This window comes from Harmonia axyridis, chromosome 7 (genome assembly GCF_914767665.1).
Source record: "Harmonia axyridis chromosome 7, icHarAxyr1.1, whole genome shotgun sequence".
Lineage (NCBI taxonomy): Eukaryota > Metazoa > Arthropoda > Insecta > Coleoptera > Coccinellidae > Harmonia > Harmonia axyridis.
This window is the reverse complement of record NC_059507.1, coordinates 15,493,505-15,516,772: the sequence shown is the minus strand read 5'-3', so window position 1 is coordinate 15,516,772 and position 23,268 is coordinate 15,493,505. Positions and strand designations below refer to the sequence as shown.

The window sequence follows — 23,268 nt, the reverse complement described above, 5'->3', positions numbered from 1 at the left end:
TTCCTGGAACTTGTCTTTCTGTTACCGCTCACAGTTCAAAAATTGTAATAATATTAAAGTTTCTTTGTTTATAGAAGTTATATTCCCAAATTGCAATTATTCACTCGATATTAACAGTTAATAAAATCAATGATCAAGGATATGTTAATGAAGAGTACACAATGGAACAAAACAACAATTTTATTTTTCCACAACATTGTACAAAACATGTTTTATACAATTGATATAAAGATTTAAAACTATTCAGATCTTTTTAAAATTCCTTGAAACTAGAACCTTATAGTCTTATAAATAAAAGTGCAGAAATTTTGAAATATCTGATTTTTTTTTTTATACAGTATAAAAGGACTTGTACAGTATAATTTGAATAACATTTGGTCGTTCCAAAAAAAAAAAAAAATGGCCTTTGAAATACTAATAATAAAACATTCTTCGCTCCTTGTCTGACTTGACACTATAGCAGTAGCGTAACATAATTTGATTCATTTCGAAATTATCAATTGATGCTAAAAAATAGTTTACAATGTGATTTATTTATAAAAATTCAAATTATCAAAAAAGTTAATGTTTTTCTCAGTTTAATGATTTAGCTATTGTGAAGTTATAAATAGAGGAGTCCTGATGGAACATTCAACTATCAAATCAGGATTCTGCACGCCTATGGATTCGAGCTAGCTTCCGCTAGCTCGATTGTGATTGGCGACACTAAACTTCCACCTCCCTTGTATTTGTGATCGAGCACAGACAGATTGCTTGATATTGATTATTTTATCACAGATTAGTCTGTGATTTTATATAATTTATTATTATTATTTTATGTCTATGAGGATACCGAACACAGAATTAAGAGCTTGGGTCGCTACTGTCGCTAGGTAATGAGATACATAGAATACAAGAACAAAGAAATCTTAATATTTAATTTCTATGGATCTTTGTCTATTGTTCACCTTAACCCAGAGACTCAGCTCATCCTTAACCTTTGTCACTATAATTCTGGTTACGGATAAAATTTTTATATGATAATTAACATGACTTTCTGATAATTTCAAATAGAATGTGCAATTCTATAGTGTTGAAATCATTTTATACGACAATTTTATATAGTTTTATTCTCCAACATTTATCAGTTTTTCATTAACTTTCATAATTATTTAGTGATAAACAATGCTGCTTCTTGACGATGTATAATTCTTTTTTAATCACTAGAAAGTACTTATGACGATCTAAGAAAAACTTCACCTACGTGAAGATATAAACTATTAGGCAGTTATCATGGATTGCGTAGTAAGTACGCTAATATTTATATGAAAACTGACAATATATTTGATGCGAATTTTCAGGAGATATTTATTCAAGCATTGAAAGGAATATGCGATAGTTTTCATGGATTTTTATATATACCTGTTTTAATAACAGAATGCGTCAAAGGTTTTCTTGGTTTTGAATCAAAAAGGAAAAGAGAGTAAGTGCAGTCTTGTACCGTAGTATCAAATTTATTTCTTTTCAAAACTTATGACATCAATTTATTTTTCAGAGATTCTACAATTCTAGATTCGTTGAAGAGGACACTTATATATAATGGTATATTTACTGTGCTTATAGTACCAGTCATATATATACTTTTCCCAGTATGTTATTACATATTGTCCATGACTAATCATGAAAATTTTATTTTAAGTATAACTTCAGTTTTTTATTGTATTGGGATTATATTTCGTATATTTCCCGTACAAATTTACAGACTTGGACATTTCTATTTATTTCAAGTGAGTATGTTGATAAATGTTAATATTCTTGTTAGTTCCATTCAAAAATTTCTGTTATGATATTTTGCTAGATTAAATTGTATCTTTTATTTTAGGATATTGCAGAAGATGTTCATAAATTGAAGAACGGCAAACCTCAAGGATGGGAAAGTGTGCAAGTGCGTTTTGCTGATATGGCTTTCAACTTTGTTGTGCAATTTTTTTATGGAACTCAGCTGCTAACAATTTCCTTATTACCTACCATTTGGTCTATCTGCTTTCCCAATACCAAATTGCACTTTGTACCTGATGAATGGTTCCTACAATTAATAATATTAATTCTTACGAGTATTTGGTATTCTTTGTGTCTTTTTGAATACAAATGGTATTACTTTACATGGAATTTGCACAGGCGTTTGGGCTACATCGAAAAGAATTGGCCTTACTTTATTGGATTCAGTTTCTTTTATGCTGTGGTAACAACATATTCTGATTCATACTGCGTTAAGTAGGTTCAATGTCATTTAATATATCAGATTCCTTTAATTTGTTTCATATTTTCAGTGCCTTAATTGCCGGGTATTTGTTTCCATTTTATTTAATAAGCACATATCATTCAGAACCAGAAGAAGATGTTCGGTAAGTTAAACTAGCAATTCATTGTTAATTGATTAAATAAAATTTTCTTCCAGCATATGCTCGATACCATTCTTCCAGCCAGCTGTGATGATCACTAATTTCTTGATTAAAAGGATCAGTATGGGGACAACCTCCAATAACCATATTTCAACACCCACCTTGAAAAAATAATCATTGATAGAATTATTTTATAAAGAAAATAAATGATTTCTCAATCTTTTGAGTTTTGATTCTGTGCGGGAGAATTTTTCAATGCTTGCTTCAAGGAAATGGCAGGAATGTAATATTGTAAGAGAAGTGCGACTAACATTTGGTTTCATTCACTAATGGAGAATTTCAGGGCAAAATCGATTCTGTCCGATTATTTTTTTTTCGAGAATAGCGATTCATTTTTAGAAATGATAAGGAGGCTTGGATACATGCCGAGTTACAAAGATGGAATTTTCGTGGGGATTTTGAGTTCATGGCAAGAAGATACTGCATTTATCATAAATAAATTTATGGTTTTATGAAGGACGTTCAAATTCATATATTTCTGATCTACACATTCATTAAAATTAATTTGTAGGTTTCAATTAATAGATCAATTATCTGAAATATATGAACTTGAATGTTCTTCATTCGTGATTTAGTACAAATATGCAGTAGAGACTCAACGATCTGAGCTAATGAAAAATTCAGACTACGCTTCTTATATTTTTATACCGATATATGATAAATTTATTCAGTTTCAAAACTAGTATTATTCCAATAAGGAATATACAGTAATAACATATTAAACACAACTTTAGACGAACTAGCATATTGGATATGTATCACACTATTTGAAATAGTTGTATATTTTCTTCTATATTCTGATAGCACTCATGAATGAATTACTTCCACATTACATGAATGATAATTTGAACAAGCATGCAACAGCTTTCGACGTCATGCCATTGCTTTTCTCATTTTTTAAGAATAATGTTCAATTTAAATAATAAAAGGAAAGTTTAAAAACATCGCAAAGACAGTTCTTCATCACAAACCGCGTGTTTACCGTTTGGAACTCTTTACCTTCATCGGTGGTGAACTCAGTTTTTGTGAACTCTTTTAAAAACAACTGAGACACCTGGTTTCGTCGCGAGTGAGTGCTACTTGTGGAGCTGTGAATTACTTTTTTTTTTGTAATGCATTTTTTTAAAGTTTCGGTGTATTTTTTCATATATTCAATTTTTGTGAGTTTATAGGCTTGGCCTTGACTCTTTACCTTGTAATAATAATAATAACCTTGGGAACAACCGATGGATTTTCTGTAAAACGATAAATGAAACTAGGAATTTTTCTCAAGTCATTTATTGAATAAAACATTGGATCACATTTTCTCAACAGGATTTAATCCAAGAATATTAAAACATCTCTCCATTACTAAAGCTGTTGCTTCTGATAATAAAATTCTTCCATGGTTTATTTTGACAATATCTCCTGAAGAATCTTTTTCGATACAATAGCAAGCATCATAAAACTCTGTGAATGTAGTAGCAATTTCATAAACGTATTCACATAGGCAATGCAAGTATAAATCTTTAGTGATTTTGAAAAGGACATCTGGAAAACGAAGAAGAACCTTGCCTAATTTCCACTCTTTTTCATGTTCTAAAGATATAGAATATTTCTTAGACAATTCCTTTATATCCTCGGGTGAGAAATTTGCATTTCTTGCTATAGATTTAATGCGAGTATATGCGTAAAGTAAATATACAGCAGTATTACCCTTGTCTTCTAACATTTTATCAAATGAAAAAACATATTCATGATTGTGGTTATGAGATAAATCCGAATACTTGATGCAGCCATAAGCTACTGACGTTTGTGCTTTTTCTAACTCATCTACTGTTAAAACAGTATGTCTATCCTTCTCTTTCAATTTATCCAAAGCCCGTCGGAGTCCTTCATCAAGAAGATCAACCAAACGCACTGTATCTCCAGATCTGGTCTTGAATTTTTTTTTGTCTTCACCTAAGACAACTCCAAAACCAACATGGTCTAAACGGTGTTTTTCAGGATCAACTATTCCAATTTTTTTGCTACATTTGAACAATGTCTGGAAGTGTGTAGCTTGTCCTGCATCAGTTACATATATTATCCAGTCAGCTTTTTCATCCTGAATTCTGTGTTTCATTGCTGCTATGTCAGAAGTGTCATAAGTAAAACCACCATCAGATTTAACTATGGTCATAGGTATTCCTACACCAGGTTCTTCCCCCCAAAGAATTTTTCTTCCTTCATCTTCAATCAAATATTCTTCTTCAGACAATTTTTTCACTATTTCCTCCATATGTTTCTGGTAAAATGATTCACCTCTTTCTACCACTGTTATACCTAATCGGTCATAAATTTTTTGGAATTCTTTCCTAGAAACATCACATATCATTTTCCATGCTTTCACATGATCTTCTTCGAAAGATTGCAACTTCACAACACTAGCATAAGCCCTTTTCTTAAATTCTGGATCATTATCAAAATGAACTTTAGCCTCTTTGTAAAATGTTTGTAAGTCTTCAATTGGTGGTGATTTCTCTAGGTAATCTGGAAATCTATCTTTCAAGTGAGCTATAAGCATACCAAATTGAGTACCCCAATCTCCAACATGGTTCAACCGAAGGACATCATGGCCAAGGTATTCAAACAAACGTGAAATACTCTCGCCAATTATGGTAGATCTGGAAGAAAGATTAATTTGAATTGACATGAAGGATGTATAATCTTCAGTTACTTAAGATATGATAAAACTATTTGGCTCTCACCTCAAATGTCCAACATGCATTTCTTTAGCAATATTGGGGGATGAAAAATCTACAATAACTCTCAAGGCTTTTTCAAGTTTTGGTGGTTTAACACCGTGAGAGAATATAGTTGATAACCTAGAGAGTCCATACTGTCTATTAAGATAAATATTAATAAATCCAGGACCAGCAACTTCTAATTTCTCAATACACTCATGAGGTGATAAATGTTTGAGAATATCATTTGCAACATCACGAGGTGAAATTTTCTTTCCTGTTCAAAAAATTATTATCAATATAAAATAATACAGTCTGGAATTGAAACTGATTAAAACTATAGATTTTGTTACTTCACTAAGTATTAACTTCATTCAAATCTTAATGAAGCAATCTTAAAAATTTTTCTAATAAGATTCAATCATTTTCCTTATTTGGTGGAAAAATATTTGAACTAACCAATTTGTTTCAGTAAATTAGATATTGGCATTGCAGAGTTACATTGGTAATCACCAAATTTCACATTATTTCCAGATAAACTAATAACTACTGGAGCTTCAGTTAGATCAGGGAAAGCTTCCTCAATAGCTTTCGAGAAAGAATTAGTTAATATTCCCTGTATGCTCTCCATTTCCGTATATTGAACATTTGATGGATATTTTTCAATTGCCTGAAATGGAGGGGTATAAATTTTGAATATATTAATCATATATCTAGGCAAAAACTAATACCCTTTGTAAGATCTTCAAGCGATGCTTTAGCTTGGAGTTCTCTGTTTGAAGCTTTAAGAGTTCATCATCACATTTGGAAATGACAATTTTTTCATTTATCCCTTGTTGCAATTCTTCAATATCTCTCTTTAAGAGTTTAAGCTGTAGCTCCTAAAATTGATCAATGTTATTATTCCTAGAATTTTTTTTTTTTGAATATCTTACGGCACAGTGAGTTTGCTTTTCGATATCTGAAACCGAATTATTCATTCTCGAATAAAACAAGGGCAAATAATTTAATTAAAGATATGATAGCAAGTATATAAACGTGGATTAAAAAGTAAGGTTAATTTTAATTATGACAGCGTTTAGTTCTGAACTGCAAGTGCAATGTTCTCAACCGATTAAAATAATATTTGAATGACCGTCAGCATTGAATTTTTCATCACGATTGAAATTCAAATATCTGTTGATTATAATTCTTAAACTAATGAATGATCAGTCATGTTTATATTTTTTAATAGGTACCTAGTCGGAATACAAATTCTGATAGGCATTTTGGTTATTATGAAAATCAATTGTCATAGAGAATATCCAAATTGAACAAAATTTGAAAAAAAGCTACAAATTTTACACAATGTTTTATTACTTCCAGCGATTCGACAAAATATTTTATTCATCTTTCAAAAACTGTTTGTTATGAAAATTATGCTGGAGGAATTTCCGCTCAATTCTCATAGTTTTCGAGAAAATCTCTAGAGAGTCGATTTGCTTTTCATTTGAATTTCTTATTCTACATTCCTTAACGTAAATTGAATAAGAATTAGTTTCTAAAGGAAATGCTAAACTAGAATTCTTCATCACGCTTCTTTCCGTGGTCATTGCAAGATATACTTAAGAATTTGATTATTAATTTTAATAAATTCTGTTCTATCATTATAGTTTGCTTTCGTGTAGTTCCAGTAAATATTTCTGAAACTTTTTTTATATCACAGCCCATTGTGGTGAATCAGTACCGTACTAATTATTCAATTCGTTAATTGAAAGAGACGTTCGATGTGATAATTAACTACGAATTTAGTTCAAGATTCGCTATAATGAAGGCCAAAGTTCGAATCTCATTCTTTGATAAGTGTTTCTGATATCAATACTGTGCTGGTGAAATTGTTGAAAATTGGTGCGTCTTCATTTCATCTTATAATTTTATCTATAAAGGTAATTGGTTGAATATTGTGCTTCCAAGATTTCGAACTAAGTTGTGGATAAAATTATTAAGATTCTCATCAAGAATTTTCAACAAATTTGAATTGCTGCAATATTTGCAAGAGGTGCGTTTTACTCTTTATCGATTATTGTGTCAAATGATTGATAAAAACTTCAATACCAACATCCAAAATAACAAAAGTAAACATTTGTATAATTATTATGAACAAACATATCATAATTTAGATAACTATGTTAATAATACATAGAGATATGAATAATTTATTTTATTTATATTCAATATTTTAATGAGTACCTATTTTATCTCATTCAAAAAAGAACTATGGTCTTTTGTAGATATCTGTCGATCACGAGCGTAGCCAGGGTTGAGTTTCGGGGGGAGTTTGAAAAAAAAATATACATATGTATCTACATGAAATGATATTCATGTGAAAAGAAGGGAATTGTTTTTTGACTTTTTACGACCACATTAATAATTTTTATCATTTGTAGCAAATCAAAACAATTAGAGCCTTCTGCTTATTATATAAACCAATCCAACGGCACCAATTTTTGTTACATGTCCATTCGTAGTGCTACGTAAATAGATTTTCAGTATTCTTAGGCTTGAGAAAAACCTTTCTGGGCTAGCGGTGGATGTGGTAGCTAAAAATTTGTGGAAATGTGCAAAAATTTGAATACAATTTTTAATCGCACTTATTGAGCCATTCCAGACTAGATTCACTCACTTTATCAAAAATGTTTGATGATATTATAAACTATATTGTATTTGTTTAAAGCAAAATTTTACATCTTTTAGTTTTGAAATTATGAACTTTGCTCAGTCAGCAACAATAAGGAATAATTTTGCTCTTTAGTTACCTACCTAATTATAAACCAGCCAATAAATCAATTTTTTTAGAGATTAAATCCATAAGGAGAATGAAGAAGGTATTCATACTTCTGACTATATTGCTTATTTTGAGAGAAATTGAAGGTCTCAGCAGATGCAATAGGACCCCTGACGGAATCCTAAGGCCCAAAAATCCAGATGGCATGAAATATATCATCGATATTTCAGATGACCCTACAAGTTACGTGGCAGAGCAGACATATACAGGTAAAACACTGTAAAATTTTACTGTTCTAACTTTTTTTCCATTCAACGATAAATATCTCAACTCACGAAAATTGAAAATTCTACTTGGCGTTTGGAGCTTTTTGAAGGCTCGTTCATCCATGCGACAATTGTGCCCTTTGAGACCACAACACTCTATACATGATATATGATTCATTATGATGGTATTGTTGCCGGTTAGTTTGTCTAGATGTGGAGCGCACATACCAACAGATATGCAGGCACAAAACCAAAGTTGAAATCTGAGAACAAAAATATTTTTCATCTCAAAATTGATCACAGTGCGGACAATGAAAAAATGCGTAGTCGCAGTATTTTACTCATTATATTTATTTATTGAAAAATTGGATCGATTTGTGGATCGCTTCAAAAGATGACCAGTTTTTCTATTCATACGCTATCCGAAAGATGGGAGCATGTAGTGGCCAGCGATGGATAATACTTTGAATCATAAATGAATAACCAGTTTTTTTACAATAAAGCCTTGGATTTCGAAAAAAAAACCGGCGGAAGCAAAGTTGTACGCCTATGTAGAAATTGTGACAAAATGATAGGTTCCAAGAATGAGCGTTCAAAAAGGTACATACTATCAGGCCGAAGTTCAGCTTAAACTATTCAACTCAATCCCTAAATATGTATAAACCATACAAAGAGAAAACAGACACTAGAAATTACAATTACAAGTAATCTCCTCTCCAACATGATCTTAAGTTGTGTTTACATGAGCGAAACTTCCTCGCGAAAGTCAATCGGCCGAAACTTACTCGCTACGAGTGAAATTTGGCATTACCCAAAACTGAACAAAAAATCTTGTGAGAGCCGCATTTTTTCAGTTTCGCAGCCAACGTGGAAAATTGTTTTGTTCCTCCAGCCGATGTAGCCACTGTGTTTTGGATTCCACAAATTTTCGCGGTTTTTGAAGAGCTCAAAAAGCTGCAAGCACTCTCCTTGATTCTTCAACGAAACGCTTATACACGCGTATAAAGCAGCGTCTACACTAAGCGCAATTCCCTCGAAAAATCATTTCGCGAGGATTTTGCGCGATATATAAACCCAACTTTTCGTTCATATTGCCATCAATAATACTAATTTTTCTCCAGTAAACTTGAAGAGCAACCCAGTACTAGAGGGCAAGCACATGTTCAAAGAATTCATACTTTCCGTCGAACAAGAAAATGTAGAAAACCAATTGGAGGTAGGACACTCCAGTGTTGGTTATTTTAGGTTGGCTGATCACCAGCTGTCCAAGTTCAGTATCGCTTGCGAAAACACAATAACCCAGACGAATTCCGTCTCCAAGGACTCTATCCAAGTGAGTATATTGTTAAAAGTCTGAGGAATCTTTGTATATGTGAAACCTTGAACGTTGAAATAGGTTTACTGGATTGCACCTCCTACAGGTAGCGGTTGCGTGGCCTTCAGAGCTACAGTTGTGGAGAGCAAGGAGAGCTGGTTCAGTGAGGATGGGCTGTTGACCAAGATCATGTGCGAAGAGGTTTCAGAGAATGAGGATGTGCAACCAGAGGTCCTAGATGATTGCTGTGCTTGCGACGAAGCAAAATACGAGGTAACAAAAATTGAGTTTGTTATTTTCTATTATCTACAATTGTCATATAATGATTATGGTTTGACAATAGTCCTTTGTTCGATTATTTAACTCTAAATTATGTAGGTGCGACCTCTCTCTAGTTTCGTCCCGAGATCGCTGGTGGACTCTTCAGTTAGGCAATCAGCAATCTCTGTCTAAGACAACCTCTCATACCATCGTGGAGAGGTGACTCTGGTGCAACGCGGCGACCTGCATATAAACCTACCGGGACCGCAGTAAAGTGTGGCGCGACACCCATAACGCCACCTCTCGGGCAGACAGAGTCACTACAATATGAAATCTCATTTATTGTAAAAATTTACATGAAAAGCTTTACAGTTAGATGAATTAAAGCAAGATGCACTTTACTAGATATTCTATGTATGTAAACGTCCTTTGTGGATGTTGTTGACTTAATATCATCAGATGTTGAGGCTATATTTTCCGTTAAAAAGATTACTAGCACCTAGAATTGTCATAGTTTTCGTTTTATACTTTTTCTTAAAGTTTCAATTTAGCTTTCATCAACCAAATTAGATTTCCAGCCACTATGTTTTATCACGGTTAAAAGATCAGCTCCAGAATCAGCCAAAAGATAGGTTGAATAACTCTTTGTCTGCGGAAAAAAGTTTGAAAGCGCACGCATGTAGCTCACCACCTTGCGTCAATGCTTCTGTAGAATTTTTTTTTAACCTTTAATTTTAGCTCGTATTCGAAGGTTTGTGGACAAGAAACACTCACCCCAAAGATTACCCATCCAACATTTGGTACACCAAATTAGGAGATATCGTTGGAGCTTCACATGGCAACGATCAATCCTTCTGGAATTATGAGGAGGTTGCCAGCCAAAGCATAAAAACTTTAGGAGAGAGAGGCGATACTAGGAGTTTGGAGAAGGAACTAAAGGAAAAAATGGTGGGTTCCATGTTTTACTTATTTTCGATACTGATAATAATGTCCATCAAAACAAGCTCATTCATTATACAAGGTGTATCAAAAATTCAGTATGAAGATTTTAAGGGAGTATTTTTCAGTAGAGTTAGCACAAGAACATGCCTGAAACTGAGAAAGTCCATTCAGATATAAGAAAGTAAACCTTTTATTTCTCATCGGCAAGAATCGGCAAATTTTGAAACTGCCACAAAACATTTGAACTTCCTTAACTTTCGTGAAGAAGTAGCAACATTAATTCTTAGTAATTATGAGAAATTTAATTTATTCAAATTGAGGTAAAACTACAGAGATTGGGCAAAAACGTTAGAGCATCACGAAACCTTAAGACTATCTAATGAAATAAAATTATTGAAGAAAATACAAAAAAAAAGAAGTACGATTTCCAAGTGTGTAATATCATACGATATTAATTATCTATCTGGTTAATGTATCAACAAAAATGCCATCAACATAACCATTGTCAAACAGAAGATTTCCACGCTATTTCATAGGAATCACAATCGAAAGTAAACCAAGGAGAATCCATGTCATCAAGGGAGAGTAGCGATATACCGGTTTCACTCTTATTAGGGATCATCAGTACCGCTTAACCCAACCCATCATCAATAAGATGCCTGCTATTTCGTTTGTTCGTCATCTTGGGTTGAGTTATGCGGTACTGATGATCCCTAATAAGGGTGAAACCGGTATATCGCTACTCTCCCTTGATGACATGCATTCTCCTTGGTTTACTTTCGATTGTGATTCCTATGAAATAGCGTGAAAATCTTCTGTTTGACAATGGTTATGTTGATGGCATTTTTGTTGATACATTAACCAGATAGATAATTAATATCGTATGATATTACATACTTGGAAATCGTACTTATTTTTCTTTTTGTATTTTCTTCATTCATTGCCAAGTGCAGGTGTTAGCCAATTCTATATTATTTATTAAAATTATTGAAATTGTTGCTACTCACCGCCTGCAAACGATAGTCTTTTTTATCGGTGATATATGCTTACCGTTCTTGATACTTGATATACTTTTTCATTTAGGGAAAAACCGTCAGGACAGTAATCAAGGCTAATGGTTTGAGATACCCGAATATTACTGGAAAAACATTCGCATTCTTCAGAGTCGACTCCAAAAACCACCTGGTCTCCATCGTAACGAAAATAACACCGTCACCAGATTGGATCTTGGGAGTTTCGAATTTCGAATTGTGCCACCATGATTGCACTTGGGCGGAGCAACGGATACTGAATTTGTATCCTTGGGACATCGGCACTGACGATGCTCCTTCATATAACGTAAGTATTGAAATAATTTCTTCTGAAAAATTCTTGTAAAAAATTAGGGAAGTCAGCAACTTTTGTGAGCTTGTTCATTCATCCGCCAATTGCCGAACAGTCAACAGAAATCCTAGAAATAATTATCTCTTTTATTATCATGGCTCAAATTTAGTATAGGAACATTTCAGGCAAGACCGGGGAGATAATCGCTACCTGACTTTATGCCGGGACTTCACGTCAACAATAATAGAGTCTTTATTTTGCAATTTTAGGAGCGAAGTCTAGCCAAGGCTACTCCACTCAACCCCCGACAAAATACAAACAAAGAAAAAACAAAAATTAGAAATTAACAAAAGGAAATACAATAAAAAAATAAATGAATATTATCTACAAAATCTGTAATCGGCTCAAAAATAATACATTCTTCAATTCTCTTCTCAATGAATTCAAAGAAAAGGCCTACATGCAATCAGCCTCTCTTTATGCAATTTCACCACATTAAAGAGCGCTGAAACATGGCTGAACCAAATCGAGGCAGCATGAGTCTCTGCCCATGCCTCAAAGCAACACGGTGAACATAATTCCTTGTTTAGATGGCATACACACGAAGCTTAGAATAAAGGTCACTACTTAATTACATAGCTGTTTTTCTACTTTCAGAGTCCCAACCAGTCAGTCATCGAACCGAAAACCATCCAAAAAATCAGAACCAATGATTCAAATTCGCCATTTTACGATCCAAATGGCAAGGAGATGAAACCTTTCGCTAAATTGTCTTTAACCAGACTGAAAACTTACAAGAAGGAATGCACAAGCGACCAAGCAACCACTGTGGACCCATCTGAAACAACCACGGAAGAAGGATGTAGCACTACAGAGTGGTCTGACTGGTCGCCTTGTTCAGTGACCTGTGGCAAAGGCATGAAGTACCAAGAGAGGCAATTCGTGAACCCCGAAGACGAGGAAGAGTGCAAAGATATTAAGGATCTGAGGAAGGTAGAGCATTGCAACTTGGGTAAATGTTTCTTGCCAACGAATGATACCAGATGTGAACTTACGGAGTGGGGCGAATGGTCTTCTTGCAGCGCCACCTGTGGGAACGGAACGAGGACTCACGATAAGAAGTTTAAGAATCCAGAGTTTGCTGAACTGTGCGAGCTCAACGATCCTTCCCACTTGCAGGAAAACGAGGAGTGCAACACAAAGACCGATACGTGCGAGGAGGATCCCCCAGAGGTAAATATATTGGGTGTTTTTTAACAGCTTCAGAACTTTACACTCATCGGCGTACAACTTTGCGTCCGCCGTTTTTTTTTCCGAAATTCGAGGCTTTGTTGTGATAAACTGGTCATACATTTATGATTCAAAGTATTGTCCATCGCTGGCCACTACTTTCTCCCATTTTTCGGGCAGCGTACGAATCCCGCGTTGAAGAAACTGGTCATCTTTTGAATCGATTCAATTTTTCACTTCTTCATAAGACCGGAAGTGCTGGTCAGTCAGGCCGTGTGCCATTGATACATTGAACAAGTGATAGTCCGAGGGAGCAACATCTAGAGAATACAGCGGGTGGGGTAGGACTTCCCATTTCAACGTTTCCAAATATGTTTTGACCAATTTCGCAACATGGGGTCGAGCATTGTCATGCTGTAAAATCTCTTTATCGTGTCTCTCGTTGTATTGAGGCTATTTATCTTTCAATGCTCGGCTCAAACGCATTAATTGCATTCGATAACGATCGCCTATGATTGTCTCACTCGGTTTTATCAATTCATAATACACTACGCCGTGCTGGTCCCACCAAATACTGAGCATGACCATGGAACTTGAATATTCGGTTTGGCGGTCGAAGTGGAAGCATGGTCGGGATATCTCAATGATTTCTGTTCACAAGCAAACAAACGCCGTCCAATATCACTAGGTTTCAACTCGTACGGCACCTAATTTCCTCGTTTCTGAATTATTCCCATGACTTTCAGCGTGAAATGGCTTGTTGCGTCACTCCCAATGATCCTGCCAATTCTTGTTGCGTTTGACACGAGTCTTGATCAAGAAATGCCTCCAATTCTGCATATTCGAAAACTTTCTCTCTTCCACCTGGCCTTCGACGTCGAAATCACCGTTCTTGGAGCGTTGAAAACACTCTCGGCATGTTCTTTCAAATTGAAAATTGATTAGAACATTGAATTTTTCCCCAGAATCCACGATGCTTAGAATTGAATTGGGGTTATTGGAGTATTTGCAATGTTACATGCGGTGAGGGAGTCAAGACCAGATTGCGATCACTCGAAAATGACGAAAAGGAAGAAATTGAGCAATTGGGATGTAAAAATATGGAGATAGTAACTTGCTACGAACCTCAGTGTGCAGAAGAAGGTGATGGTAAGATTCAAAAGATTTCTTCTTTCTGATGGATAAGTGCATTAAATAAATTGAGTAGATTGTATTGAGTTCTTAATAGATAAGAATTCGAGAATAAATTCAATTACATACATCATTCTTTTATATTTCAGAGGCACAACACAACGTTGGAGGCATGGACATTTTCAATCAAGTCACAACAGAGATATATTCACAACCTTTTGGCCCTGTAGCAAACTGCAAAGTTTCTGAATATTCTATTTGGGGGCCTTGTGAACCACAAAATGGTGAGTGCGGAAGAGGATGGACATACCAACATCGTCAGATATTGGTAAGGAATATTATACATGTATTATCAGTGAAAATTTTAAAGTAAAGTGAAAATATTTGATAGAAATTATTTCAAATTCATATTAACTGTGCATTTTTATAGGTCCTTTCTTAGGGGTTAAACAGAGAAGCGACCGTATCAGGTGCCCCTATTTGAGGGGCGGCAATTCGGCCCAGTTTGCAGGCTCGCCTTTTTACATTTCATCCTTGTTTTTTTAGGAATAATATAGGGTTATTGCACCACGCTGCGTTTTTTTACATTCCCTGCAATAAAAACTTTAGTTTATTTGAAAACAAATGTTTTCGGGAAGGAGATGATCTTCACATCTGATATTGACTAAAATTGTTTTCCTATAATTTCAGCAACACCAAATGAATGGAGGTAAACCCTGCCCACGAAAATTGATGCGTAAAAAACGTTGTTTCATATCATGCAATCCAGAAAAAACTGAAGAACCTTCTACAACAAAGCCAACGACAGAAGAAACCGTTGTTACTTCTACAGAACCCGCAAAACTAGCCGAAGATGAACCTGTTGACTGCGTTATGTCAAATTGGTCCCAATGGTCTCCTTGTAGTGTTAATTGTGGTGATTCGGCCATTCAACAAAGAACGAGAAGTATCAGAGTGTACCCAAGAAATAATGGGAAACCATGTGGTCCAAGACTTGATGAAAAAAAGTGTCCACTTCCACTAGCTTGCTCTGACAAAGGTGTACTTTCTATGCATTAATTTGGGAAATAAATATGAATTATGACTAGTGTCGATGACTTTGTGTTGTATATTCATATGTGGATCGATTGATAATAATCACAGTTTTACTAGACAACATTTATTCACAAATTATTTTATTGCAGGTTATTAAAACGATGGCTGCTCAGCCTCTCTTCTTATTAGTTTTTGAGAACTACATCAAAAACAGGTCCCTAAATTAATTACAACAGTTAGATATTTATTATAGATAAATTATATTGTAATTTAAAAATAAATATAAAATTAACAGACTATTTTGAATAAGACAATATCCCTTCTAACCTATCAAGAATTGTGCATAGGTCCGAAAAAAGGACGAAAAAATTTTGGTTTCAACCAATTCGGTTGTAAAATTTCCCGCTGAATGCAATAAAAAAGATGGGTATGCATTTGAAATGTCAAAGTTGGACCTCGTATAAGGCCCTTTTGGGTCCAAAATCTGATTGGTCCGTACGATTCTAATGACCCCAGTATCAGAATTCTGATTTTCCACCTGTACACGAAATAAATTCACTGTTTCCAGACTTTTGAACCTCCCGGTATATACACCTACGTCTTTCCCCTCTTCTTCCTACGCCTATGACTTCGCCCTCCATATAAGGGATGAAGCTATGTTCCTCTATTTTATGAGAACCTGAAATTTATTTTATTTCACGAATCGAATAGACGATTAAACTAAATGATATATTTCTTTCGAAGAAACAACAAAATTCCAATATTGGTGATTGGAAGTAACCTGTTTTTTGATTATTATATTGGCTGAACTGATGAACTGCCTTTGAATTGAGGTTACATTTACATTAGAACTTAATATTTGGTTTTCTCTATTTACTACCAGAACATTTTCCGGTTATCTGTAGTATTGATACGAAAACATTCCAATTGTCGGTGAGCTCACTTAGTTTATGCACAATCTGTCAGCTTTTTTGCACTATGCGATTTTATGCTAACCTTATTTTTGTTTCCTATTGATTAAAATTCTGCATGATGATGCGAGACATTCACTACAGATGGTGTCTAAAATATCCTGATACTAGGCAACCAACAATGCCTGACCTAATAAATTACAATTATCATTCGCATTTTCGATTGTTTCGTATTAATTATTATATTTTTTCTCAAACATATAACTATAAAGAATAGTATTTAGTAGAACTAAAGTTTCTCGTATGATTTAGGTTTTTAGCTATAGATTGAATGATTATCTATCAAAACTGAATAGCTGTATATTACTCTCTTGTTCTGCCAAGGTTCTAACTCAAATACTGCAACCTATCCATTTATAGATGTACTCGCTTCGGCGGTACATATACTAAAATTGGAACGATACAGAGAAGATTAGCATGGCCCCTGCGCAAGGATGACACGCAAAATCGTGAAGCGTTCCACATTTTTTTGCCAAATTTCCTTTGAAAGTAATTTTTACCTGCATAAATATCTGAGCGTATGTATATTATGATCTGTCATACTTGTTTCGAAATTGAAATATTAATTCATAAACTTGATTATCTTCGTAATTTAAGTGTTTTCCAACATTTTTTTCATATCTATTTTATTTCCCTCTGCGTAGGTTTCATGTTTTGCTTCAGGGACATTAAAACATTATAAATAATAATGGGAAATCGACTGATGACTCATGGGTTCAAACATCGTGGAGTATCTTGTTAAAACTTACATTTCGCTGTTAGACTGATAAATTGTGGTATACCATAAATCTAAACCAACACCAGTAGCACGCTGAAATATTTAATAATAATAATAAATTCGCAAAAATTTTGAAATAACAAATATTTTGGTTCTGTTTCAGTGATCTAGAATTCATGCAATGGTCCTACCTCCTACAATATTTTTTGTAATTGCAATATTCAGTGGAGTAAAGTTAGTTATTGGATATTCCGACTGGAAGTTTGACCCCGATGAAGGACTGAATACAGTAAGAATTTACTTTTAACTCGAAAATCCGTTATCACTCTTATCGTAGAATATTTAATATATGTTGCTAGTTATCGAACTTTTTATGGAATATAGAAAGGTGATATGATAAATGAATGAGCGTATGGGAATAAATTGAGTTTGGAAATTTCACACAAATTTCATTTAATTATTTCCTCTTTCAACTTGAAATATCTCGAAACGTGACGAAAAAAAAAATCATCAATATAAAAAAAATTTTAATGAATAGGCAGCTACGGGATTCGAACCCGAGATCATCAATTCTAATGGACATTTTAAAAATTCATATCTTTGTTAATATAAGTGCTTTTACTTTGCGGTGATAAATATTGCATACAGTATCATCATATCATTATATATTATATCATTATATTTTTCCAATTTCATGATTAGGTGTCGATGGAATATTATCGTTTGAGACCATTACCTGCTCAAAATTTGAATATCACAGACTGAGACATTGTCACGAAGGAATAGAGCGATCCAGTAATAATTGTTTAGTAGCAAATATTGAAATAACAATCGGTCATATATAAAAAAAATATATATTTCAGCTTCAAATAATAAGGCGGCATGGATATCCAGCTGAATCTCATATAGTGGAAACAGAAGATGATTATTTACTCACACTTCACAGAATTCCTGGATCAAAAAATGGGAGTAAGGGAGGCCAACCTATATTTCTTCAACACGGCCTGTTATCCAGTAGCTCTGATTGGGTGGACGAAGGAAATACATCGTTGAGTAAGTAATTTTTGACATTTCTCTACAGTGGTGTACCCAGACATAAGCCTTGGGGGGGGGGGGGATACAGAAAAAAAATTTCAATTTTTCAAGTTTCAAGTTTTTCAAAGAATTTTGCTTACTCATAATAAGATTGTGATATATAAGGTTGTTACATATAATGGATATTCCTCCTGGGGGGGGGGGATATATTCCCCATTCTTCTGCGAAAAACGAAAAGTTACCTACTTCTATTTTTTCAAAAAACGCAAAAAATGGAAAAACCTTATGTTGTTTTTGAAAATCAAGAAAGAAATATGAATAGGCGACCAGAAAACTGGGCTGGATTGCCGCCCCTCAAATAGAGGCGCTTGAAACGGTCGCTTCAATGTTTCACCCCAAACCCCGGTCCTGATCGGATAAAAAGAATACAAAAGGAATTACTAGAGCCTTTACTACAGATTTGCGAATGGCCTCCTTTAATATTAATAATTTCTTCCAGGTTTTATGTTAGCCGATGAAGGCTACGACGTATGGCTTGGAAATGCCAGAGGAAATCATTATTCCATTGGACATACTAAGTTGAAACTAGACTCTGAACAGTTTTGGAACTTCAGGTTAGTGTATGAACAATAATAATCCAAATTGAAGTTTTTTCAATAAAGTTATAGTTGTTATAAACTATTTATACAATGTCGAGTAATTGCAACGAGTGAGATTAATAACTAACTAGTTTGCCATGAATTTAAAGGTCAGGGTGTTCTATTCGATCCTAACAAAGGTCCTTGTTAATTGTATTTGAATTAATGTAAAACGTGTTAGCACTGCACAGTAGGTTAAGAAGTTTTTGTCTTTATTCTGAACTTAATCATTTTTCCCTATTTTCCAAGTATATCCAGGAATAAAGTTGTTCAGAGGCAACGATTTTGAAAATGTAAAATATGTCAAATATGTTCAGAAGTATTATTGTTCAGGGTTTTCCAATAAGAGGTTTCATTAAATAATAATATTTCAATGCTATTCTTTTTCTGTTATAGTTGGCATGAAATGGGTGTTTACGATCTACCAGCAGTAATTCAATTCATAAGTACGACGACAGGTAAAGGAGGTGAGATACTTTATGTGGGACATTCCATGGGCACTACCATGTTTTATGTGTTCTCTTCTTTGAGACCAGAAATTGCCAAACTGGTCAAATTGATGGTGTCTCTAGCTCCTGTAGCATATATGAAGAATGTGCGTTCTCCAATAAGATATCTTACACCCTTCATATGCGAAGAGGAGGTTTGTATATAATTTTTTTCTTATGAAAAGTCTATGAATAAGAACGCAAGATTCGGAAGAGCTATAAATCATGTTCTTTTCAGTAGAAGAGTATAAGTATAATTGGGCCCATAACCTATGGATATATAGTTATACCTATGTTTCTGGTTGTCACTGGGTATTTCATTATGATTACATTATTTTATGTTTTCTGCACGTTACATTGATGCTCTTTGTACAGGGTCTCTATAAATTATTGTAACACCGAAGTTGCCTTTGAATTATTTTTATTTTGCCGCTTTAATTTATATAATTCATATAGAATGACACTGACTCATGATAAATACAATCACACTTTGTTCTTTTTTATATTTTGATTGGGAATTAATAATTCAATTGCCATGGCTGTCAATTCCATGACTTATAGTTGAAGTTAAGTTGGGACTCTTAGTGAGGGGCGGCAAAAGTTAATTCAAAGGCAACTGCGATGTTACAATCATTTATAAAGACCCTGTATTATGCAAGTTCAGATTGTACCTGCAGGGGTAACTACTTCATATCATATTTTTGTTGTGGTTATCATGCCTTCCATTGTCGTTGATGCTTTTAAACCTATATTATCGAATGTGAAAATAGTTACTCTTTCCTGTTGATGATATTTTCTTGAACTTATCTCAGGGCGTTCTTGATAATTCGCATATCGCTGTTTTAAACCAAAATGTGGTTGTCGTGGAACCGGTGATAATACTCGTATCGTTCCCACACGTTATTATTTTTGATTGATAATATTTTCATGTTTATACTAAGTGATGCTGAAATTGCATTCATGATATAGCTTGACAGAAAAGTGCGATTGAAGTATAGTAATCGTTCAAAATATAACTAGTGATGCTCAAGTGACAAGATCTATCAGAGCTTTCTAACACTGAAGAGGGATTACCACCATGTGGTTTTTCGCGTATCAGTCAAACTTTGGTACCCATTCATTTCCTCTCGGGCGCTCCTGCGATGACCAAACTTTGTATGGTGTAGGAAGTTGTACATTCACTTCATTCTCGTTTTTTTTCGAAGCAAATAAGTAGAGAGAAGCACTCTACGACGGCTTCCACTAAATTATAGTTTAACCTCTTTTGAAATGATTTTTGGTAGGTTTTTTTTTCACGAATAGTTTAAAAATATATCAGTGCTTTGTACAAAGTACATTTCATCAATTTTTTTGCTAAAAACGAAAAGTTACCAAAAATTTTTTTTCAAATTCTCAGATTACAAACAATATTTACCCATTTTCAATAGAATATCTAACATAAAAATTAGTTTTTGACAATTTTTTCTATTTCAGTGGATCGCTAAACATTTAGGAATAAAGCAATTTCTTCCAGATAACAAAATAATGAAACTGTTGAATTATGAATGTGAAATAACGGATGGTGGAAAAATCTGCGAAAATCTAATATTTTTGCTTTGTGGAGCTGATAAAGACGAGTATAATGAGGTAATTTAATATTATTTTCTGATGACACATAGATTTATATTTTCCAATCAGATTTTATTATTTCTAATTTGTTTGATTAACTTTTAATGACTATGTTTTTATCATTGATTTTTTTAATATTTTTTGAAGTAGTTGTGTCTAATTATTTTTAGGTGACACTTTTTTGAATTATCATTTTATCATGTAAATCATTATTATCATTTTTGACGTAGCTTTTTTCTTTCGAATACTTGCAGGATATAATGCCTGTAGTCCTGCAACATATCCCTGCAGGATCGTCAACCAAAACAGTTCTGCATTATGGCCAAGAAATAAAATTCGATGGAAATTTTCAACAATACGACTATGGTATTGAAGGAAACCTGAAGCAGTATGGGACAAAAACTCCACCATTATATGACCTAACCAAAATAGAAGTGCCAATGTATTTGATGTATTCGACAAATGATTTTTTCGCGAGTCCAATAGTGAGTATTTCAGCCGATGTTAGCGATTTATACTTATTTTTCATTACGGTATTTTATTTTCAGGATGTCCTAAGAATGTCCAAGCAATTGACCAATCTCGTTGGCATGTATTTGATTCCATTGAAGAAGTTCAACCATGTGGACTTTTTATTCGGGAAGGATGCATTCAAAGTAGTTTATGAGCCTCTAGTTAAAGTATTGAAGAACTATACTGTGATAGCCAAGGTTTAAGTTAGATTAGTTGAAGTTGTTCTTTGAATGTATGTAAATAAAATCTGCCTAAGGTTGATTTTTTTATTCCTATAATTCACGTAAGAGTTCCTCATATTTTCACAGAATCTAGAAATATAAGATCATATTCGGATTAGATTTCAAATGAAGAGTTGAGAGGAATGTACCAAAATTTGAAAGAAGTAGGTTTATTGAATTGCTTATGTTTTGAATCTTTCGAAACCTTCCTCAGTGTTAAATAAGAAAAATAGTACAGTTATTTGAAACTGATAGCTAGCTACGCTATACAAACAAATCGAGATTATCAGGGCCGGTTATTGAGATATCCTAAAAAAAGTAAATTCTGTCATTTTGATTTTTATTTTTTTCCCACTTTATTTCGAATATTATCAAAAAATGTTACAGGAATTTTTTATTCGAAAATAAATTGTTCCCAATTTGACGTAATCAGATTTCGTATCTAACGTTTCGTGCTCTCTGGGCCACCCTCAACCTCATTTTTTTCAATGCGGACCTTTATATTTTATGACACTTTTCGAAATAACTTTTAACGCTGAATTCAACGATATATCAAACAATGTCATTCAAAGTTGATTTTCAGGTGATTTTGACCCTTATCCAATTTTCTTTGGGTCGGATCTGTAGTGAATGCAATTTATCAAAAACTGCTGTTAATAAAATAGTCAAGAGACGTGAATACAATGATTTTAAATTTGAATACCAAGCCTTGCAAAACTTATATCGTAATGATATCAAAATAAAGTTCGATTTTGGAACAAATGACAAATCCAACAATAGTGATTTCTCGCGAGAAGATTGAGAATGTATTGGAAGGTATTCAAGAAGACGAAATAAGCAAATGTATAAGAAGTATGGGTTCCAGAACCGTTAAGTGCATTTTACAAAATGGTGGACATTTCGAACACTTACTTCATTCATTTTCATTTTCTTTCGAATAATCATTCGATTTTTCTTTCATTAAATGATAATTCGTTTAATTATTATGAATTGAAATATGTAAATAATTATTACTTGTTTCTTGATTTGATTCTGATATGTTCCATTCAGTTCAAGATAAGTAAGTTGATTTTCTCATCGAAATGTATTGCTTCTTGTTAATTAAACTAAAGGTACCGAAATGTAATACAGATCCGACCCAAAGAAATTTGGATAAGGGTCAAAATCACCTGAAAATCAACTTTGAATGACATCGTATGATATATCGTTGAATTCAGTGTTAAAAGTTATTCCGAAAAGTGTCATAAAATATGCAGGTCCGTATTGAAAATAATGAGGTTGAGGGTGGCTCAGGGAGTACGAAACGTTGGATACGAAATCTGAGTACGTCAAATTGAGGATAATTTACTGTCGAATGAAAAATTCCTGAAACATTTTTTGATGATATTTGAAATAAAATGGGAAAAAAAGAAAAATCAAAATGACAGAATTTACTTTTCCTATGAAAGCTCAATAACCGGTCCTGATAATCTCGATTTGTTTGAACTGCTTGACAATGCTTCTATAAATGCAACTTTTTCTCCATTTGACCGAGCTTCTAACTCTTTTGGTTCAAAAGTTACCAATACAATCCCATTGAAAAAGTAGCCACCCTGTATTCTGCTTATATTGAAACATACAGGGTGAGTCTTTGACTTGTACCTACATATATTTAAATCGAAGA

The 23,268-nt window shown here is 33.7% G+C and overlaps 4 protein-coding genes and 1 non-coding gene across 10 annotated transcripts; 4 read left to right on the top strand and 1 right to left on the bottom strand.

The window, feature by feature from the left end:
• Positions 1-953: 953 nt before the first annotated feature.
• LOC123685036 (etoposide-induced protein 2.4 homolog) lies at positions 954-2,600 on the top strand. The gene is made up of 6 exons (XM_045624599.1): positions 954-1,284; positions 1,341-1,462; positions 1,535-1,766; positions 1,862-2,253; positions 2,310-2,384; positions 2,438-2,600. Exons 1-6 carry the CDS (start codon positions 1,273-1,275, stop codon positions 2,553-2,555), a joined length of 951 nt encoding a protein of 316 aa, XP_045480555.1. The 5' UTR covers positions 954-1,272; the 3' UTR covers positions 2,556-2,600.
• Positions 2,601-3,703: 1,103 nt separating this feature from the next.
• LOC123685035 (arginine--tRNA ligase, cytoplasmic) lies at positions 3,704-6,255 on the bottom strand. Its single transcript, XM_045624598.1, has 5 exons — positions 6,082-6,255; positions 5,878-6,027; positions 5,606-5,816; positions 5,171-5,423; positions 3,704-5,086 (listed from the first exon to the last, which is right to left on the bottom strand). Exons 1-5 carry the CDS (start codon positions 6,124-6,126, stop codon positions 3,739-3,741), a joined length of 2,007 nt encoding a protein of 668 aa, XP_045480554.1. The 5' UTR covers positions 6,127-6,255; the 3' UTR covers positions 3,704-3,738.
• A 560-nt stretch (positions 6,256-6,815) lies between these two features.
• Positions 6,816-15,712, top strand: LOC123685034 (spondin-1-like). Of its 3 annotated transcripts, XM_045624597.1 has the most exons (11): positions 6,816-7,071; positions 7,982-8,179; positions 9,298-9,509; positions 9,573-9,764; positions 10,491-10,700; positions 11,778-12,032; positions 12,675-13,250; positions 14,213-14,396; positions 14,528-14,706; positions 15,069-15,417; positions 15,563-15,712. In XM_045624597.1, the coding sequence occupies exons 2-11, from the start codon at positions 8,002-8,004 to the stop codon at positions 15,568-15,570; spliced, it is 2,343 nt and encodes a 780-aa protein (XP_045480553.1). In that variant the 5' UTR covers positions 6,816-7,071; positions 7,982-8,001; the 3' UTR covers positions 15,571-15,712. The 3 variants fall into 3 exon arrangements, with proteins under 3 accessions (XP_045480553.1, XP_045480552.1, XP_045480551.1); XM_045624596.1 differs by having other exon boundaries at positions 6,816-7,184; positions 15,069-15,712; XM_045624595.1 differs by having other exon boundaries at positions 6,817-7,071; positions 15,069-15,712.
• A 517-nt stretch (positions 15,713-16,229) lies between these two features.
• Positions 16,230-21,645, top strand: LOC123685033 (lipase 3-like). Of its 4 annotated transcripts, none has more exons than XM_045624591.1 (8): positions 16,230-16,346; positions 17,266-17,391; positions 17,966-18,155; positions 18,637-18,751; positions 19,172-19,418; positions 20,737-20,889; positions 21,126-21,356; positions 21,420-21,645. In XM_045624591.1, the coding sequence occupies exons 2-8, from the start codon at positions 17,284-17,286 to the stop codon at positions 21,585-21,587; spliced, it is 1,212 nt and encodes a 403-aa protein (XP_045480547.1). In that variant the 5' UTR covers positions 16,230-16,346; positions 17,266-17,283; the 3' UTR covers positions 21,588-21,645. The 4 variants fall into 4 exon arrangements, with proteins under 4 accessions (XP_045480547.1, XP_045480550.1, XP_045480548.1 ...); XM_045624594.1 differs by lacking the exon at positions 16,230-16,346 and adding an exon at positions 16,755-16,902; XM_045624592.1 differs by lacking the exon at positions 16,230-16,346 and adding an exon at positions 17,085-17,210.
• On the top strand, positions 16,747-16,853 carry LOC123685518. Its single transcript, XR_006748316.1, has one exon. It is a non-coding gene; the product is annotated as a U6 spliceosomal RNA (small nuclear RNA).
• Positions 21,646-23,268: the final 1,623 nt, after the last annotated feature.

Coding starts and splice junctions, on each gene's coding strand:
- LOC123685036 (XM_045624599.1), top strand. Junction 1,463..1,534: donor GAATCAAAAAGGAAAAGAGA/GTAAGTGCAGTC, acceptor TTTATTTTTCAG/AGATTCTACAATTCTAGATT. Junction 2,385..2,437: donor GAACCAGAAGAAGATGTTCG/GTAAGTTAAACT, acceptor ATTTTCTTCCAG/CATATGCTCGATACCATTCT.
- LOC123685035 (XM_045624598.1), bottom strand. CDS start 6,126: ATGAATAATTCGGTTTCAGATATCGAAAAGCAAACTCACTGTGCC. Junction 6,028..6,081: donor AAAAGCAAACTCACTGTGCC/GTAAGATATTCA, acceptor GATCAATTTTAG/GAGCTACAGCTTAAACTCTT. Junction 5,424..5,605: donor TAATTTACTGAAACAAATTG/GTTAGTTCAAAT, acceptor TTTTTTGAACAG/GAAAGAAAATTTCACCTCGT.
- LOC123685034 (XM_045624596.1), top strand. CDS start 8,002: ATGAAGAAGGTATTCATACTTCTGACTATATTGCTTATTTTGAGAGAA. Junction 14,397..14,527: donor GTGTGCAGAAGAAGGTGATG/GTAAGATTCAAA, acceptor TTTATATTTCAG/AGGCACAACACAACGTTGGA. Junction 14,707..15,068: donor ACCAACATCGTCAGATATTG/GTAAGGAATATT, acceptor CTATAATTTCAG/CAACACCAAATGAATGGAGG.
- LOC123685033 (XM_045624591.1), top strand. CDS start 17,284: ATGGTCCTACCTCCTACAATATTTTTTGTAATTGCAATATTCAGTGGA. Junction 17,392..17,965: donor CCGATGAAGGACTGAATACA/GTAAGAATTTAC, acceptor TATATATTTCAG/CTTCAAATAATAAGGCGGCA. Junction 21,357..21,419: donor ATTTTTTCGCGAGTCCAATA/GTGAGTATTTCA, acceptor TTTTATTTTCAG/GATGTCCTAAGAATGTCCAA.